Source organism: Setaria viridis, chromosome 5, assembly GCF_005286985.2.
Source record: "Setaria viridis chromosome 5, Setaria_viridis_v4.0, whole genome shotgun sequence".
NCBI classification, from domain to species: Eukaryota; Viridiplantae; Streptophyta; class Magnoliopsida; order Poales; family Poaceae; genus Setaria; species Setaria viridis.
The window spans coordinates 23,688,862-23,706,991 of NC_048267.2; the positions used below are offsets into that span (position 1 = coordinate 23,688,862).

The 18,130-nt window shown below is 40.7% G+C and overlaps 2 protein-coding genes across 3 annotated transcripts; one reads left to right on the forward strand and one right to left on the reverse strand.

Annotated features, from left to right (window-relative positions):
- Positions 1-5,669: 5,669 nt before the first annotated feature.
- Positions 5,670-13,409, forward strand: LOC117856854 (CBL-interacting protein kinase 8). Its single transcript, XM_034739282.2, has 15 exons — positions 5,670-6,117; positions 6,519-6,581; positions 6,681-6,752; positions 7,214-7,321; positions 7,401-7,475; positions 7,552-7,605; positions 8,219-8,344; positions 9,075-9,164; positions 9,774-9,896; positions 11,238-11,351; positions 11,929-12,045; positions 12,367-12,423; positions 12,510-12,584; positions 12,797-12,915; positions 13,028-13,409. Exons 1-14 carry the CDS (start codon positions 5,935-5,937, stop codon positions 12,890-12,892), a joined length of 1,353 nt encoding a protein of 450 aa, XP_034595173.1. The 5' UTR covers positions 5,670-5,934; the 3' UTR covers positions 12,893-12,915; positions 13,028-13,409.
- Positions 13,410-13,831: 422 nt separating this feature from the next.
- On the reverse strand, positions 13,832-16,816 carry LOC117856855 (uncharacterized). 2 transcript variants are annotated; one of them, XM_034739284.2, is made up of 8 exons: positions 16,561-16,814; positions 16,426-16,482; positions 16,252-16,327; positions 16,096-16,175; positions 15,948-15,997; positions 15,774-15,858; positions 15,539-15,637; positions 13,832-14,741 (listed from the first exon to the last, which is right to left on the reverse strand). In XM_034739284.2, exons 1-8 carry the CDS (start codon positions 16,717-16,719, stop codon positions 14,505-14,507), a joined length of 843 nt encoding a protein of 280 aa, XP_034595175.1. In that variant the 5' UTR covers positions 16,720-16,814; the 3' UTR covers positions 13,832-14,504. The 2 variants fall into 2 exon arrangements, with proteins under 2 accessions (XP_034595175.1, XP_034595174.1); XM_034739283.2 differs by having other exon boundaries at positions 16,426-16,816.
- Positions 16,817-18,130: the final 1,314 nt, after the last annotated feature.

Consider the following 18,130-nt stretch of genomic DNA (forward strand, 5'->3'; position numbering starts at 1 on the left):
TAAACTTGGGTGTGCTGCACTTTTTTCGCATGTTAATTGGGGGGGCAGGGAACTATGTAATCACGTTGAACTATCTAGCATCTACCTATTTTTTATGTTATCAAGTTATTTTTTTTATCCAGGTAGTTTTTTTTGTTTTTTGTTTTTTTTTATCCAGGAACTGTTCTACTACACGAGTTGCAACCAGTCTACAATGTGATATCGCAACCAGCCTACCACACGAGTCGCAACTGGTCTACAACCGGGGTTGCAACCGAGGGTGCTACCATCGTAGTTGCATTTTGTGTACGACGGAAGTTGTAATCGGCTGACCAGCTGAGTTGCAACTGTTTTGTTTTCTAAAACTAGCAAACAGAAGTTGCAACTGATGTATAAACAAAGCTGCAACCAGCTGACCAGTGGAGTTGCAACTGGCCTACCCGACCGAAATGCAACTAGTTTACGACTGAAAAAGTTGCAACCGGGGCATCTGAACACATCATCTGCACACATAATAATAGTTACCACTCAGAGTTTTTGCAATTGGTATAACAACTAGAGTTGCAACTGGTGGGTAGTACATGCAGATTCATTCAGATTCAGTTGCAACCTTTTTTGTCATCGGAAAGAAAACAAGATAAACAATAACATTATTATGGGGGAACATGTAGCTACACACATTTAAGTACATGCAGATTCATTTAGATTCATAGTCGTTGCCATCACTATTTTCTTGGTAATTAACACAGCCAGATATCTCATCCTACCCACTCTAGCCCCCCTCTTGTTCTTCATTCAGTCCTCTCTGTATTTTTGGCCGACCTCTCTTTCTTGGAGTCCCACCTTGTGTTTTGGCACCCCTCTTTTTCGCTCTGTTCTCTGCTATTCTGCTCCTGTTTAGTTTCAATGGGCATGTTGTGCTATAGTGGCTAGTAACATTGCAAGTCTAGCACACTTTGCTCCCAACTTCCTTACTCTTTTCAGCAGATTGACTTTCCTTGCCAGATTTCCTACCTTTTGTGCGTGACCGGTGGCTCAACCAGTGATATACCAGCTAGGTAGTTTGTAGAGGTTGGATCAAGGTTCGACCAAGATTTAGGCTCATTGGATTCCACAACAGCTGCACTACACTCTAGCGTCGATGCAGCAGCACCAGCGTTTTGGATTGCACCAACAGATTGCAACTCACCACTTGCCCTCCCTGACGAATTGGATGGATGCATAGAAGAACCAACTTCTATGGCTTGGAGAAGCTCAATTCCAGGAGTGATCCTATTTATTTGTCTTACTGTCTCAGCGTAAGCGCGATCTATTTTACTTCCTACTCTACCCAGCCTCATTAACTTAGGTAGCAGTTTCAACAGTCGTGACTACTCCGTGTCACCTCGTGGCCCAACCTGCACAACATTATGTCTGTCCTATGGAACCATAGATTTCGCATCACGCGTGTATCGTTTGAGAATGTACTTTCCTGGTATGCTCTGCACCTGTAGGTGGGTGAATGCCTTTATGATGTGCATGCATAATAGCCCTTCAGTTTTGCAGTATATTTTGTTTAATATACAGAAACACCCAGGGACATTGATGTGCAACTGGATAGGTAACAAGGTTGCAACCAGCTTACCTGTGTGCTCCCACTGCTTGCATTTGCATTCATACACTCCTGCTTTTTTGTCTGCCACCACCCTGAAAGCATATCGCGCCCAGCAGAAGCTCCTCATACCCTTCTCATGTGTCACCAAATAACCATTCCTCACTTCTAGATCAGGATTAGGCTCTATGACAAATGTTGTGCTGTTACCATATTGCTTTTTGTATTCCTGGTACACAGTCTTGTACACCTTGCTAAGCTGCTCATCGAACCTTGATTTGCAAGCTCGAATGACCTCAGCCTGCACAAATTTCTTTTGTGATCAAGATGCAACCAGCAACGGGAATGATTTGTTATTTTATGAGAATAAAATACCTCAGCATCCATGTGGTTTGTGTGCTGAAGCGAGTGAAGCACCCTCTTTGCAAACATGTGCAGGGTTGTATTATTGTTAACATAACCATCCTTCAGCACCCTATTCTGGCTTTCCGATCTTTGTGTGGATGTCATTCTCCCGCAGTACATCCCCTTGAAGTATGTTGCAATCCAGCTCTTCCTCTTTTCCCACAGCGCAATTATTGCGGGGTTATCAACAATTCCACACTCATCTACCAGCTTCTTCCACTCCACCTCAAACTGTGTAGGCCCCAGCAGATAATTTATCAGAGATTCCAGCCTCTCCTTCAGGTTTTTATCTTTGTGTTGTGTGTACAGTTGGTCAAGCTCGTACTCCCAGACCCTTGTTATATACCATCTGCAGCTCCTATGTTGTGATTTGTCGAACACTATCTTTATCTCTTTTCTCATTGCTGCATCCTCATCTGTGGTAGCCATAAAGAAATATCAAACAACAGTTTCCAAAAGAACCAACAATACAATAGAGTTGCAACCCCATACAACACCTAGTTTGCAACAGGCAGACTCTATTTTATTATATTTGTTCAATTATCAAGTTTGTAACCAGGAATACATTATATGCGCAATTGAAGTAAAAGTCATACCTGTTAGGATCACATAGGGCTAGTGCCCCCCATGCAGTTCTTGAAAGTTTCAAACAGCCATTTGAATGATTTAATTGTTTCGTCCCGAGGCAGCTTGTCCAAAACTGACATTCTTCGGGTTGTTATTGGCCCCCACAAACATGCCTAGCGGCATGTTTTTTCTGTTTATTTTGTGAGTCGTGTCAAACGTGATCACATCACCGAAACCCTTGCACTCAGCTTTTTGGCTCCCGTGGCTCCAGATATCAAAATCCACATCCCAATAAAATAAAAGTACTTGTTGCTCGCCTTGCACTCTCTAAACAATGAAAAAGGTTGTCCAGATTACCATCCCTACCCTCCCTTGCTTGCTCAGCATTCTTGGAACATAAAAAGAAATAAATACATTATTTTTTGCAGTTATTAGGATTCTTTTTAGTTATGCTACATGAGGTTTTGTTTCTTTTTTTTTGGGATTTTTTTTGGATTGAGCATAGAGGGACCTACATATTTTTCAAATCCTTCTCTGTGAATGGCCAGTTTTGACGGCCACCAAATAGCTCGGACATCATGTTCCTTGCAGCCTAGTGCACCACCCCATTCCTTGACATGATAGCAAACAGGTCATCCATCACCACCTCTCTTTGTTCGTGGGCATGCATGTACCTCACCATCCTGGGTGACAGGTGCAGCTTGTGGTTGTGTGCTTCCTCAATATGGTCAAAGTACCATTGCTTCCCTTTGTTACCTTCCTTGACCTTAGCATATGCAGGACAGTCCACTCTGATGTCTTTTCAATCTATGGTTGGTTATTCTCTTTATCTGTTTTCAGAAACCCCTCTCGGTTGCAAACCCAATGTGTAGTCTCCTTACTAGTTCTCTTCACCCTTACACTGAACCCGACCAGTCTTGCATAATCACAGTAAAAGAGGTAGGCTTCTTTTTTTTGTCTCAAATGTCTGCCTCACCCTTAGGATAAATACATCAAGTATGTTTGGATCCCGCGAATAAAAATACGCGGCGGTAAATACGAATGAATTCTGGCACATAACTAAAAACAGACAGAGTTGCAATCACAATATCACAACTAGTTGCAATCAAACTACAACTAATGTTGCAATCCTGCATCTAAAAAAGTCTTTGCCAGGTCATTACCAAATGTTGCGTTGCAATCACAATATAACCACTAGTTGCAATCAAACTATATATAATGTTGCATTTCTCATCTGAAGTTGCAATTATCACTAGTTGCATGCATGTACCTCATAGATAGAGTTGCAATTAGACTGTAGCTATTAGTTGCAATCAAACTACAACTAATGTTGCAATTCTAATATGAAGTTACAATCAATGCATCCGAAGCTGCAACATACATCAAGCACGCTAGTTTTTTTTAACCAGGTGCAAAACAACCAATACACCACGATGCAAACTGTTTTTTTTTACCTGTTGCAACCAGATAGCTCCCCAATCGCAGTTGCAAAAAGAGGAGATGCTCACCGGGTGGAATCTCTAGCCAGGATTAGGCATGATTAGTGCTCCAGCAGGAACCGAAATGAGGGGCGTCAGTATTGTCGTGTGATGCAAGGGATTATCCGATCCGCGGGGGATGGGCGTGATCATCGGCGAAGCCGGAGGAGTTGCGGCCGCAGATGTAGCCGTCGCTGGAGACGATCTCCACCGCCCGCGACAACCATCGTCATCTATTGCTGCAGATTGGGCTGCTCAACTGGAAGCGGCGATCCGATGGCGCGGCCATGGGTGCAAGCGCAGATCAACTGAATTCCTAGGCTAGATTTTCTGGGGGCGAGGTTAACGGCGGCGAGGGAAGGAAGGGGGCAAGATTTGGTGGCACGATTAACGGGGCGAGGGAAGGAAGGGGGAGGCACAACTTATTTTCTGTTGGAATTCAGATGGGGGAGTAGGGAATCCTTTTTATCTGAGCGGGTAGGGGCGCGTTGGGTCAGCCAGGGGGTCCAGGCGGGCGCGTCGGGTCAGCCAGGGGGTCCAGGCGGGCGCGCCGGGTCAGCCGAGGGTGGTTCTATGCACCCGATGCACAAAATGCATCTGTGTATATTTTAGCCTCGTTATATATATATATATATATATATATATATATAATGTATTTAGAAAGTCAAATGACATGTAGTTTATAGTGGAGAAATTTGACTAATCTTTGTTTCGGCTAACAAAAAAATTGTGAAGCAGTGATAAAAAAATGCAAATGGCTCGTAACATAAACAAATGGACAAGCCTCCGTGGGTAACTCCAAACGGAAGTGGAAAAAGTTGGAGACCACGTGTTTAGAAAATAATAGATCGCGCCTTTGATTGAGTGGACTAAAAAGGATTCGGATGTTTGATATTAATTAGAAGGACTAAATGTAAACTAATTGCATAAACGAGTGTTAATTCGCGAGACGAATCTATTAAGCTTAAAATACTTCTAATTAGTATGCAAATATCCGATGTGACAGAACTAAAGTTTAATTCGGGGTATCAAACACCCCTAAACGCAACCCGGCCGTCCTTGGATGTGATGGTGAACTCGTGACGGCCAGGCGAGTCTTCTTTCCTTGGATGTGATGGTGAACTCGTGATGGCCAGGCGAGTCTTCTTTTCAACAACACAGGGGGTGTTTGGGAACACCCTGTTAAAGTTTAACACCTGTCACATCGGATGTTTGGATACTAATTAGGAGTATTAAATATAGGCTAATTACAAAACTAATTGCACGGATGGAGTATAATTCGCGAGACGAATCTATTAAGCCTAATTAGTCCATGATTTGACAATGTGGTGCTACAGTAACCATTTGCTAATGATGGATTAATTAGGCTTAATAGATTGGTCTCGCGAATTAGCACAGAATTCTGCAGTTAGTTTTATAATTAGCTCATATTTAGTCCTCCTAATTAGCATCCGAACATCCGATGTGACACTGTTAAAGTTTAGCACCTCGTATCCAAACAGCCCCAGGCCGTCGCGTCTTTACCCGATCTGATTTTCTACTGCGCGCAAAAAGCTTTCGCCCACCGAAATAGAATCAATTTTCCTTTTTTTCCCTCAAAAAAGAAGCGGGCCGTACCAACACACCTACTCCACGAACGAAACACACCTCCGCCTTCGGATTTTCCTTCCGAAGCCAACTCATCTCGACTCCCAGTAGAAAACTTGAACCAGCTGGGCCTCCTGTCTGGTGTCTGCCCACAGAAATTCCCCATTCAAAAAGGAGGCTGCTCCGCTTCACACGCAGGCTTTGCTCCGCCCGGAATCTCTCGCTCCCATCAATGGCGGCGTCGACCGCCTGAGCAGCTCCCCAGCGGCACCGGGCTCGCGATTCTTCGCCACCGGGAGGCGGAAGAGGAGGAGGGAGGCGGCGGAGATGGTTGGGGGAGGCGGCGGCGGCGGGGCGCTGAGGCGGGTGGGGAAGTACGAGGTCGGCCGGACCATCGGGGAGGGCACCTTCGCCAAGGTCAAGTTCGCGCAGAACACCGAGACAGGGGAGAGCGTCGCCATGAAGGTGCTCGACCGCTCCTCCATCCTCAAGCACAAGATGGCTGAACAGGTGACCACCCGAGCTCCCCACGTTTTTGTTCCCTTGTGTTGGGTTGGATGCTCGGATTATTCGGCCGCATCCCTAGCTTTATTCAGTTGTTTGGGGGTTGGGTTGATCGAGGATTGGGAGCTACTGCTCTTGCTCCCCCAAATAATGCTGTTGGAATGGATCGCGGAAGCATTCCTTTGCTCCGTGATCGAAGCTTAGCGAACTGTTGCGCCGTGGCTTCTTCTTTCGATAAATGAATGGATAAATAAATAAATTGATGTGCCAAGCTCGATGATGTGGATCGAAATGTTTTCTAAACAGAAATACCTGTGCTAGCTTTGTGATGTACAGCTGCATAAGCTAGCTGAAATGATAGATTTCCGAGGATGACTAATCTGCGTGCGCATAATATTTTTATGCAGATTAAGAGGGAGATATCCATAATGAAGCTTGTCAGGCATCCCAATGTCGTTAGGCTACATGAGGCACGCTTATCTTTTTCTTGCTTATAACGATTGTTTAACTTCTTTCTTATCACTTGCCTTTTTTTAAAGTACCCATGCTGTCCATTCTGTTATGTGCAGGTTTTGGCAAGCCGGAAGAAGATATTTATAATCCTGGAGTTCATCACTGGTGGTGAGCTATTTGATAAAATTGTAAGAGGTTAACTGTCCTTTTCACTCTTCACTTTTAGATATGACCTATGGAAAATAAATATAGTTCCACGAGTTTGTTGTTTAGATTATATATGCCTATGGCAGTCCTTCTTGGATGTTCAATTGTCACCTGTGCTTTTTCTTTAAGAGGAGGAAAATGCCTTGGACACGGAAAAGACAGCAATATGACACACATTCCCCTCAGAGTCTTTGCATTTTTTATTATATTTGCAAAAATGAAGATGTAACTATAAGTTTCTTATGTCCACCGATTCTGGATGGTATAGGCTTTAATTCTAATTCCATTTGAAATGTGTTACCCTTACATATATGTAGAAACCCAAGGAGTTAAATTTGAAGGCACACTTGCTGTATTTGCTCTATCTTACTTGGGTTCAGTTCGAACAATATGTCTACATGAAACAGAAAGCTAATAATACTGTGAAACATACCATTTTCAGATTCGTCATGGGAGACTCAATGAAGCAGATGCACGCAGATACTTCCAGCAGCTTATTGATGGTGTTGATTTTTGTCACAGCAAAGGAGTCTACCATCGAGATCTGAAGGTGAACATTGGATAGGAACAATGATTAATCTGCATTTTATAATTTATGGGCTTGCTGATCTCATTTCGCACACGTGCAGCCCGAAAATCTCCTCCTTGATTCCCAGGGCAATCTTAAAATTTCAGACTTCGGATTGAGTGCTTGGCCTGCCCAGGTGCATATCTTTCTAAAGCTTCACGATGCTTTCATTTTTTAGTTCCTTCTTAAGTTGCTTAGTTGGTCAACTGCAGGGATCTTCCCTTCTACGTACAACCTGTGGAACACCGAATTATGTTGCCCCAGAGGTACTACATCTGAGCATATAATTTTAGTTCTTTTTTTAACAATTAGTATTTACTAAACCAGCCCATGCAACAAAGTGGGGTGTTGAAGATATAACTCCTCCATCTTAGAAATTAGTAGTTCTCGTATGTGGATACTGGACCAGATGCTAATAGGGTGAAGAACTTTTATTATGCCTTTTTGTGTCAATTTGAAAAAAAGAAACTATGTCACTGAGTACTTACATTTAACGAGCATGCGTTACAAAATGCCATTCTTCTATGTAACATGTCATGATAGTTTTATTTCGGTCGTATCACCTGCTGGTAGGGAGTTCAAGTGATGATTCATTGCAATAACGAAAGCCACCCCTGTATCTATATACTGAACTAACCGCATAAAGGAGAGACGAGATTTTCTGTTCTGCTGGTGATTTTTGTGTAGAGAACTTGTACCTTTGTGCTCAATTGTACTCAGTAGTCAATACAAACATCTCTTTGCACCAAACTAGATTCTTTCAAATACGACTAATCAATTACTGTCTATTCTTTTCATGATAAATTCAGCTTCCTATACATGACAAATATTCTCTTGTGCATTTACTGCGCCAACATGTTCATTTCATCAATGGACCAGGTTCTGAGTCATAAGGGATATAATGGAGCACTTGCCGATACATGGTCATGTGGAGTCATTTTATATGTGCTGTTAGCAGGTTATCTTCCATTCGATGAAGTGGACTTGACTACCCTTTATGGAAAGGTTTGGCTCTTAACCACAAGTCACTGAGTAAGATGAAATGCATATGGATTAGGGACTACAAAAAGGAACTATATACGGTTTTTTTAAATGCTGCATTGAATCTTTATATGTCAAATCTCATGATGTTTTGTTTTAGTTTTCTTATAGTATGTGATGATCTGCATAGGTTTCCAAAATGAGTTTGAGTGGACTGTATGGTCCAACTACCATCAAGATTACCAAATTAGTGCATAGAGAACTAAGTAGTCTAACCTGTGACATGCTTGGATGTGGTAAGTGTAAAATAATCCTAATTTTTCCATGACCGTACAGTCACTATATAAATAAATAGACTAAGTAAATGGTAAATGAGCTTAAACATCTACTAATCTAACATTGGTTTGACACGTACTACTTATTAAATAGAAGAGAGAGGGAGGTAAAGTAGCGCAACTACAGCTTGGCTTACATGAACTCACAACTAGAACAATTCTTATTTTTCTTGTAACTTTGTCTTGTTTAGATTTAAAGGAAATAAACATTTGCTCTTTAGAAGAGATGCTTTTTATAAGAGTACCTCTTATTGCCTTTTGCGGCTGAACTGTATATCACTATTTGTTACTTTCACCCTTTGTATTCAATTCCATATATGTATTTCGTGGTGGTTTTGACAAGAAATTTTATCTTAGATAATCGGTGGTTCTTGTGGAATGGAATTTCTAAATCCTACTGTCTTCTTTTCTTAACACAGATTGAGAGTGCACAATATTCATTCCCACCCTGGTTTTCAGGTGGTGCAAAGTCACTGATTCGCAGAATTCTTGATCCAAATCCAGATACAGTAAGTTGGGCTCTACAATTATTTAGATGGAAGAAACTCACTAGGAGCTGATACCTTATTGTGACTTTGGGTATAATTATGCTTTTAACTGTTCCAGCAATTCTGAAGTGCTCAGTATATCCATTCACATACTAACAGACAATAAAATATAACATGTTAGCAATTTGGCATAAAGTTTGCTCAAGTGCAAGTGCAACTACTGTTTGGTATGTCATATGTTGCCAATTTTACCCAAATCAGACATTTATATGAGTTCACATCATTAAAGGTATGGATTTATGTACTCCATGTATAGATAGTTGACCAATTGAACTACTAACCAAAATCTTGGCTTTTTAGTAATGTTAGCTAGGTCTAATTGACAGATATCGTTCAATAGTTCAGCTTAACTATGTCAATTTGTAATTGCTTTGATTTCATTCCACTAAAGATACACTTTTTACTGGATTCAGTTAAAATAGCTGTTGGGAGACATAAAATACAAATATAAGTTAAATGAAAAGGGATGATCTTCCATATAAGATGCAGCTATACAAGGACATTAAATGTTTGATGGTTGCTATCATCATTGGGGTTTGTTGAGTAGATATGTTTTCTGACTTGGAACAGCGAATCAGGATAGAAGAGATCAGAAATGATGAATGGTTTCAGAAGAATTACGAACCTATCAAAGACATAGAAAATGAAGAAGTCAACCTTGATGATGTTAATGCAGCCTTTGATGATCCCGAGGTATAGACCTTCACCTCGAATTCATTAATGCATTTAGATGTATCATGCAGTGTACTTAAATCTCATCGTTTGGTTTCAGTAATACCCTGGCAAAATGTTTCACTTGCCAATCTTACTCATAAGGAAAAAGCTACGTGATTATGTATATTCAAAACATGTTTTATCCTTGCGCTCCAGTGCTTTCTTGAGTTTAGTGTACTTATGTACTTAGTCATAGAGAATTATTAGACAATGCAGTAATAAATCGTTTTTTATTTGTTCACAATTATTGAGTTAGAAGACCAAAATACATTAGCTATATATTCTGCCCACAGGTTGTCTTCCTTGTCACACCATATTGTCAAAAGAGTGGAAGATAACCTTGAAAGAGAAACAAGCTTTAGTTTGAGAAAAGTTTGGCTTATTTTTAGCAATCTTACCTGCAAGAAATGCCACTTTTCTCATTAAAGAATAACCTCAATCCCCATAATTTGTCAATTATTCAGTAATTGCTATATTCCATTACCGATAAGTCCTTATAAAACCTTTTTTTATATGTATTTTTATGAGAACTGTAGTGGTTTTTAACTTTTTGTCTATATGTTATGCTTGGGTAAAGAAATAGCTGACATTTTCTGGCAAATTTTTTGTTGAAATCATGTTTTTTTTAATGCAACATCCATACATGATGTTATCTAAATGGTCTTGTTTCTTTTCTTTCTATATTTCTATATCTCATTAGCAAATATGTGTGATAATTGTACCATTTGCAACTTCAGCTCCCTCCTACTCATCTTTAAATTGATATTTTCTGGGGACAGAGTCAAAATCTTGTGAGTTCATAAGCTAACTGGAGAAAGTAACGCATAAGTGGCATTTTCATTTCTTTACCATGGGGTAGTTGTGGTCTCAAAATAAGGCTTGGTGTTTCCATACACGTCAGAAACTCACAGTAGCCCTCTACCTTTCACAATAGCCAAATGGAACACTGGGCCACTTCCAAAAAAAAAAAAAAACCTGTGTAGGAAAAAAACTTCCTACTCCATGTTAGCATATATGTGTGCTTGCCATCACCTTGCACATTATTGATTGTAATCTTGTCTTCTTTGCCACTATCTTCCTGAACCCTACAGTAGGCAGAATTCCTGTCAGAACTTGCCAGATCATTCTTTTCCATTGCTTTGTTACGAATTAATTATGGAATTGAAATACAAAGGTAAGGCGACACTACTGATGGAATCATCTTCCGTTCTGCTACTTTGTAAACTGATAAGAAAGCAGTGTTTTGAGGTTTAACTCTGGTGTACTTTGTACTCATTAGTAATTTATTTCTTTTTGCCAATTTATTTTCTGTGATTTCAGGAGGATACTGAGGATGCTTTTGATGAAGCAGCAGGTCCTCTGACACTTAATGCATTTGACCTAATCATTCTTTCGCAAGGGTTGAATCTTGCAGCCCTCTTTGATCGAAGACAGGTAGGGTGCTAGTGATTTTATTGTAACTAATGTTTTGACAAAGAAATGATTTATAATAAAATAATTGTAATATAAAGTCCCAGGTATGACTGTATAAGTAAACCTGACTTAACTCAAATTTGTATCTTCTGCATTCTTGTATTTTAGACAGCACAAATTATGACTCATTCTTATTCAAAATAATGTTTAATTGTTGGAGGAAAAGGTGAAAAATGTTGGCTCATCTGACCAAGAGCAAGAAATATGTCTTCCTTGTCCACTCGGCATTTTGAGTTGTTTCACCTCATCTTGTTTGCAATGCAAATCTTTGAAAAGATCTTGATTGCCTATGTGTCCTAAAGGACAACTATTTCTAAAAGGGGAAGTAAATGCCCTTAAGAATGGTGTTGCACCCGATGTAATTCATAGTATCCTAAGTGGGGTAGAGTTGCTGCTATATTTGTGGAAACACAACGTTTACTCACTTTTACGAGCATTTTAAGCGATGATCCTATATATGCCATGGTCATGCTGCGAGCATTTTATAATATCAATTTTGTGTTTTTCTTCTGAGACTTAATAACTGCTTGATCTACAGGACTATGACAAGCTTCGAAATAGATTCTTGTCTTGCAAACCAGCTAAGGTTATCTTGTCAAGTATGGAGGTCGTTGCGCAATCAATGGGGTTTAAGACACATATTCGCAATTACAAGGTACATTTTGTTTTCCCTTGACATGCAAATCTTCTGGCATTAGACCTTGACAAGCAAAGCTATTGTTCCATTCATCTCTGTAATTGCTAACAGTTGACTGCCTTCTAGTGTTAATAAACTTGGCTTTCTTTTTGGTCAGTTGCATTGGTTTTTTTTTCGGCATAATGCAGGATGTTTTGATGAAAAATTGAAGGCTAAGTTCATTTCTATGTAACATAATTTATCAGGAGATTTTTCTTTCGAGATTATTATGTTACAAATTACTTTTGGTTTCTAGTCAGTTGGCATTACTTTGGTTAATTGCATTACTATAATATTCAGATGAGGGTGGAAGGTCTAAATGCGAACAAGACTAGTCATCTCTCAATTATGGTTGAAGTGAGTCTTGCCCTCTTTCTGTGCTCAAGTATAATTCTGTTTTATTGCTTTCTGTTGTATTTTACCCCCGTTTTCTCTGATTTTAGGTTTTCGAAGTGGCTCCATCAATCTTCATGGTAGATCTACAAAGAGCAGCCGGAGATACTTCAGAGTATAACACGGTCAGAGAATTTCTTTAGCACTTCTCTCTCTTTCACATGAAATAGGGACAAATTTACATAGGACAGCAATACCTGTAATTATGTGATGGTGAGGCCTGTTGCACATATTAGTCTGTAAAAATGTAAAATGTGAAAGTACAAATTGGCATGTTTAATTACTTTCGATCCAGGGACATGCTCCGCTAACTCTGCTACTTTTTTTTATATCACAGTTTGTAAGTAACTACTGCAGTAAATTAGATGATATCATCTGGAAATTTCCAATGGAGAAGGGCAAGTCAAGGATATCGCGGTCATCGAAGTGCTAATTTGCCCTCAACATCCATCATTCGTATGCTATTTTCCTGTTCCATTTTCAACTTTTAATCCCATAATTTTGCATCTGACATCTACATACCTGTATCATTTATCTCTAACTACATTGTGTTCTCCAATTGTTTCAGGTGTCATGCATAATCTAGTGCTGTGTTGATATCAAGTATCATGGGCTTGATGAGTGGAAGTGCCTGTGAAGTGTATCACAATTGATCTCTAATATTATAGTTCTAGGAGTTGGTCATCGAGTAGTATGCCGTGATTGTATATTGAGAGTCCCCATGTACAAAAAGGCCCATCCTGTAGAGGTTCCGTTACCTCAGCTTGTCGGAAAAAAGATTCCAGCGATGTGTTTGACTGTCTGTAGATTTAGTTGAAAACATCGCTTGGTTGTAATTGTAAACACTTCCATAATGTGTCATGTGTGGCTGTGTCGAATGTCAATTCATATTTTTACATGTTGATAGAACACAATGTTGATTCCTAATGTACCATGAGGCTGTTGCTGGATCTGCTGTTTCTACTTGTTCTTGCCATCAACAGAGCTGTAGGCCTAATACTCAAGCAAATGTTCACTCGAAGACGACTCCTGACCCACTACCTGCATTATTTTCTTGACCCAATATGAATATCTGGTTCACGGCTAACCAAAGTTTGTACTGCAGGAATCCATCTCCGCAGCTGCCAAATCTCATGGTTTCGCATCTTGAAAAGAATTCCAGCACCAAACCTGCTCTTGGCTGCTTATAATGCCAATTTGGTTAAGGACCAGAATATGGAATTTGTGAGACGCAAGCACACATAGTTTCTGTTAAGTGCATCTTTGCTCGCATAAAGTTATCAACCAAACTGGGCAATCTTGAGTAATTTGTCTACAGAAGTTAAATGAACTAAATAGAAGAGATGGTCTCAACCATCATGGACCAGAGGCGTATGTAACCAAGTCCTGCACACAAGAATGTTTAATAACCGGTAGCATGGTACCAATACAATACAACAAACAGTGATCCAGTTCACTGGTAAAAATGTCTAGGATCCCACCATATACTTGCACCAGAAGAAACTAAGAGATCTACAACTCTTTTTTGAACCGAAACAGATCTGCTCCTAAAAAACAAATAAGTTTAATGCGACATGATCTGATCTTTCCTTTTCTATACTAAACCCAAGGTACATGACCTGAGTGAGCCATGTTTCAGCAATCCTACTGTACAACAAATAGCTTCATCTGGATTGCCTCTAGAAATTGTATACCTACTGATCTCCAGTGATTGACTCCCAGACCTGAATGCTGGACAGAATATAGACATTAGCAGATGCCAAACATCATGCCCATGGTTTGGCATAACAAATGAACTGCCTTGTCAATTGTCATCTTCAGCAAGTATTGACTAATCTGACTCATTACATCAGGTCAACAAAGATGAGGATCTGTGCTTCTGATTGTCAGAAGTGTAATGCAGCTTGATGTCGTAAAGGCAACTTGCTTTAGAATAGGCTGGTTACAGTGAAAAATGGTTGTTGTGATGCATGATTCGAGCGAGAAGACACAAGTCCTTGCTGCTTGGACTGATGAACCTTCTAGCTCTGTATATGGTTGGGCTATTAGTGAGAAGCATCTCTAATCTTTTGGTACATCCTCCTGTATATGGTAGCTCCTTCTAGCTCTGCATGGATTTCTCTTTCTGTCCGGATTCCCATTGGATTGTCCAGAAGCCATCCTTCATTGTCACAGTGAAGATCTTTATCAACACAATCAACATGTTCCAAAATGTCAGAGTACCCATCAAATCTTTCTCTCATGTCTGCAGCTACTTCCAGTACATCTGATTGTATGAGAACCTAATAAGTCAAATACACTGAGATGTCAACTTGATGAAATAAAGAACACGTCTGCAGACATTATAGACAAACGGGTGATATCAACTGCAAAATCAAAATGACAACAAAAACTAGCCTTAGTTTAAAGTAAAAAAGCATATTGGTCTGAATAGATAGTTTTGCATTGTGTTATCAAAGTTTTAGTCAGTGCCGTGCAATGCATAGAGCATGCAGTATTACTATAAGCGGAGAAACCATAATTATTATTACAGGTTACAGCTAAGAAAGGAGTCAAACAAACACTATATGGATCATGCCTTTGAGATTGGCAAGGCAAAGCTTGAATACTAAGTTGAGATGATAAATATGCTGCATAACATTAAGATGATCTTACAATTAAACCATGCCTGGTTTAGTGTGCTCGAAAGAACTCAATGTACAGGTGTTAAACTATACTCAATGTAATGTATTTTAACAGCCCTTGAGAATATAGTTTTCATCAAAGGCCTCTCTTGCAAATGACAGCTGTTTGAAGACTGACATAACTTAAAAAAAATGCTACTAGGGAAAATTTACACTGCATTGTTTGACAGCATTTTCTCTAGGTAAAATCAGATGACACATCACACCTACAAATCTCCACAAGTATGGCTAGAAATCTAAAACAGACAAAATTGATATTAGTCCAAATCTAAGGGAGTTCATTTTTGGAAAAGACTGATGCACAAAGAGCACTAACCTGAATGCAGCTTAGTAAACAGAAAAATCTTTTCATGAAAAAACCATCCATTATTGAACTGTGTACAGAATTGCCATACCTGCCCTCCTAAACAGAGATTCTTGGTGATTGAATCGACCAATGGTGGCTGTAGAACTCTTCTTTTGTGATGTCTCTTCTTAAAGTGTGGATCAGGACACTACAAAACCAGCAGATAGACAATTCGAATCTCACTTCCATAACACCGGGAAACAACGAAACACTGAACCAGCATAGCTCTCACTGAGCTGACAGACATAACTAAAAAGACTGATGGTGCACCTGGCTACACTCACCAGTATTGAAACAAGTGACAAGGGGCCAGGGTATGACGATATGATTTTCTCAAAAGACACCGTTGCATTTGCAAACATAAAATAGCTGTGAAAAGAGAATAATTCCAAGTGTAAGGAATTATTATTGCATGATAAGAAAGAGCAAATACCTAATTCAGATGTAAGGAAACTTACATGTTCCTAAGCCCCAATTCATTCACCCAAAATTGTGTTCGCTCCACCAACTACACAAACAGAGAAAGCATAACATCACCAAACTAAAAAATTCAATAATGTGCCATCCATTCCAAAAGCAAACAAGAAACCTTAGAATCACTAAAACCTTTTCCCGGATTTCCAGCCCAAGGTAGTTCCGCCTCTGGCCTGAGTTCTTTGCATGCCAAATCAAGAACCTCCCACTCCCTGAACATCAATATTCCCTAAGAACTTTTCTTCAAGCAATATATCACCCCCAAACGAACAAAATTAAATTGCGCACCGCAGCCGATGTCAACCATGAGGGGCAGCAGGGGGTCCTCGAACACTTCCTTCCAGTCTGGTGGCTCCGTGGGTTCCTACGCACCGTGCAATTGAGAACAAATTAGAGGAATGCAATGAGGGCATGTGCTATCTTGGCAATCTTAAAATATTGGTGGAATTGGGAGGACATTACGGAGAAGGATGAGCTAAGCGGGTTCACGTGCTGCCGGATGCGCAGGTGCTGGCCCCTCTGCGTACAGAGACGGATGAGCGGTGAGATTGGTAGAGCAGGCATTAGGAATGAAGTGAAGAAGAGTGGAGTGCAGACATTGGTGTATAGCGGCCGGAGGTTGAGGTCGGCGTACTCCTTGTCCACCGCGTCGGGGCTCTGCGTGGCAAAGCACCGGGCCCGGGACGGGGGAGGGCGGCGGGCGGAGGGGAGGCGGATGAGGCGGCAGCACAGTGTGGCCGTGGCCGTCCAAGCCATACTGCGCTATGGTCCCGGCTGCTGCCACCGCCGCCGCCGCCGCCGCCTGTTGGAGCTCGACACCAGGGGAATAGGGGTTTATCTGTAAGATTGTCAACACTAGGCAATGTGAGATTTTCGCCAACCTACGAATTTTAGTAACTTTTTTCTTAAAAATACACTGAAACTCTCTCATTCTCAAAATATTATTATAATTAATCTAAGTTATAAACTATTCAAATCTGACTAAATTTATATAAGAAAAAATAGTCATATCTACATCACAAAATTCGTACACCATCGTAACTGATTTTGTAATAATAGTTTGATGTGGTAGATCTTGATATTATTTGGAAGATACTATTTATGAGTTGCCTCAGATCTTGTTTTCTTTCAGGCAACCAACCTCAACCGGCGAATGGTGTTTTCTTTTCCTTTAGCAGCATCTCTTAGTTTCGATGCAACTGATGTCGATCGAGCCTATCTCACGCTCTCCTGCCTCCCGCTCGCCTCCATCCATCCCCGCCGTGTCATCGCCGTGGATTCCGCCACCATGATGCTAGAATGATAAAAAAAACTTAACACCTCTTATTTGACTTTTTCACTATTTTAAAATACGAAAAAGATCCAATTCCAAAACGCAAAACCTCAACCATCATATCCCTCTCTCCCACTTCACACCTCAGAACGTTCTTAGGTGCACCCTGGGAAACGATCCGGTGGAGACGGGTTGGACCTGTAGCTCAAAAGATTAGAGCACGTGGCTACGAACCACAGTATCGATCACGACCACACTAAACTGGCTCCGTCGATATCATCGGCTCATTGCTATATCCGTTCCTATCCATTAGTTGTTTCCGGATTGCCCATGGCCGATGGCGCCTACCTCCTTCATTGGGCAGGCCTGCTTCTTCAAGCTCCTTGCTAAAAGCAACTCCAGCAGACCCTCTAAATGGTCTCCTAACTTAGAAGGTCACATAAAAAAATGGTCTCCTAACTTAGAAGGTCACATAAAAAAAAAAGCATTTCAGCAGGCCCTCTACTAGGCTCCCATTTTGGGGAAGTGTCCAAATTCTCCCCTCCACCTCCATTCCTGGGGTCTCTAAGGAGCTTTCTATCCATGGGGCTATTGCTGGAGTTGGAGATATTTTTGTCATCCATAAAAAATAGAGAGAACCTCATTTTATCTTTAGAGACTTTGATTTGAAGGCTACTGCTGGAGTTGCTCTAAAGTCACCGAGCACAGTCTCCTTGGAAACCCCCCGCTCGAACCTGAAGGCCCCAACAAAGTACTAAAACTATTTTCGCTTGAAAGTGAAGCGATTTTTAGGGTCGGTTGAAACGACATTTGTAGGGGGCACGTGAGAGGGGTCGCTCCTACCTTTCACAGCTAAAAATAGCTTTTTGCAGGAGTGGGCCACTGCTTGCCTCG

Excerpts from the sequence above, each read along its gene's own strand:
- LOC117856855 (XM_034739283.2), bottom strand. The coding sequence starts at position 16,719 with ATGGCTTGGACGGCCACGGCCACACTGTGCTGCCGCCTCATCCGCCTC. Across the intron at positions 16,328-16,425 it reads CGCTTAGCTCATCCTTCTCC|GAACCCACGGAGCCACCAGA; the intron begins GTAATGTCCTCC and ends CACGGTGCGTAG. Across the intron at positions 14,742-15,538 it reads ATCTCTGTTTAGGAGGGCAG|GTTCTCATACAATCAGATGT; the intron begins GTATGGCAATTC and ends TTGACTTATTAG.
- LOC117856854 (XM_034739282.2), top strand. The coding sequence starts at position 5,935 with ATGGTTGGGGGAGGCGGCGGCGGCGGGGCGCTGAGGCGGGTGGGGAAG. Across the intron at positions 7,476-7,551 it reads TGAGTGCTTGGCCTGCCCAG|GGATCTTCCCTTCTACGTAC; the intron begins GTGCATATCTTT and ends GGTCAACTGCAG. Across the intron at positions 12,585-12,796 it reads ATACTTCAGAGTATAACACG|TTTGTAAGTAACTACTGCAG; the intron begins GTCAGAGAATTT and ends TTTATATCACAG.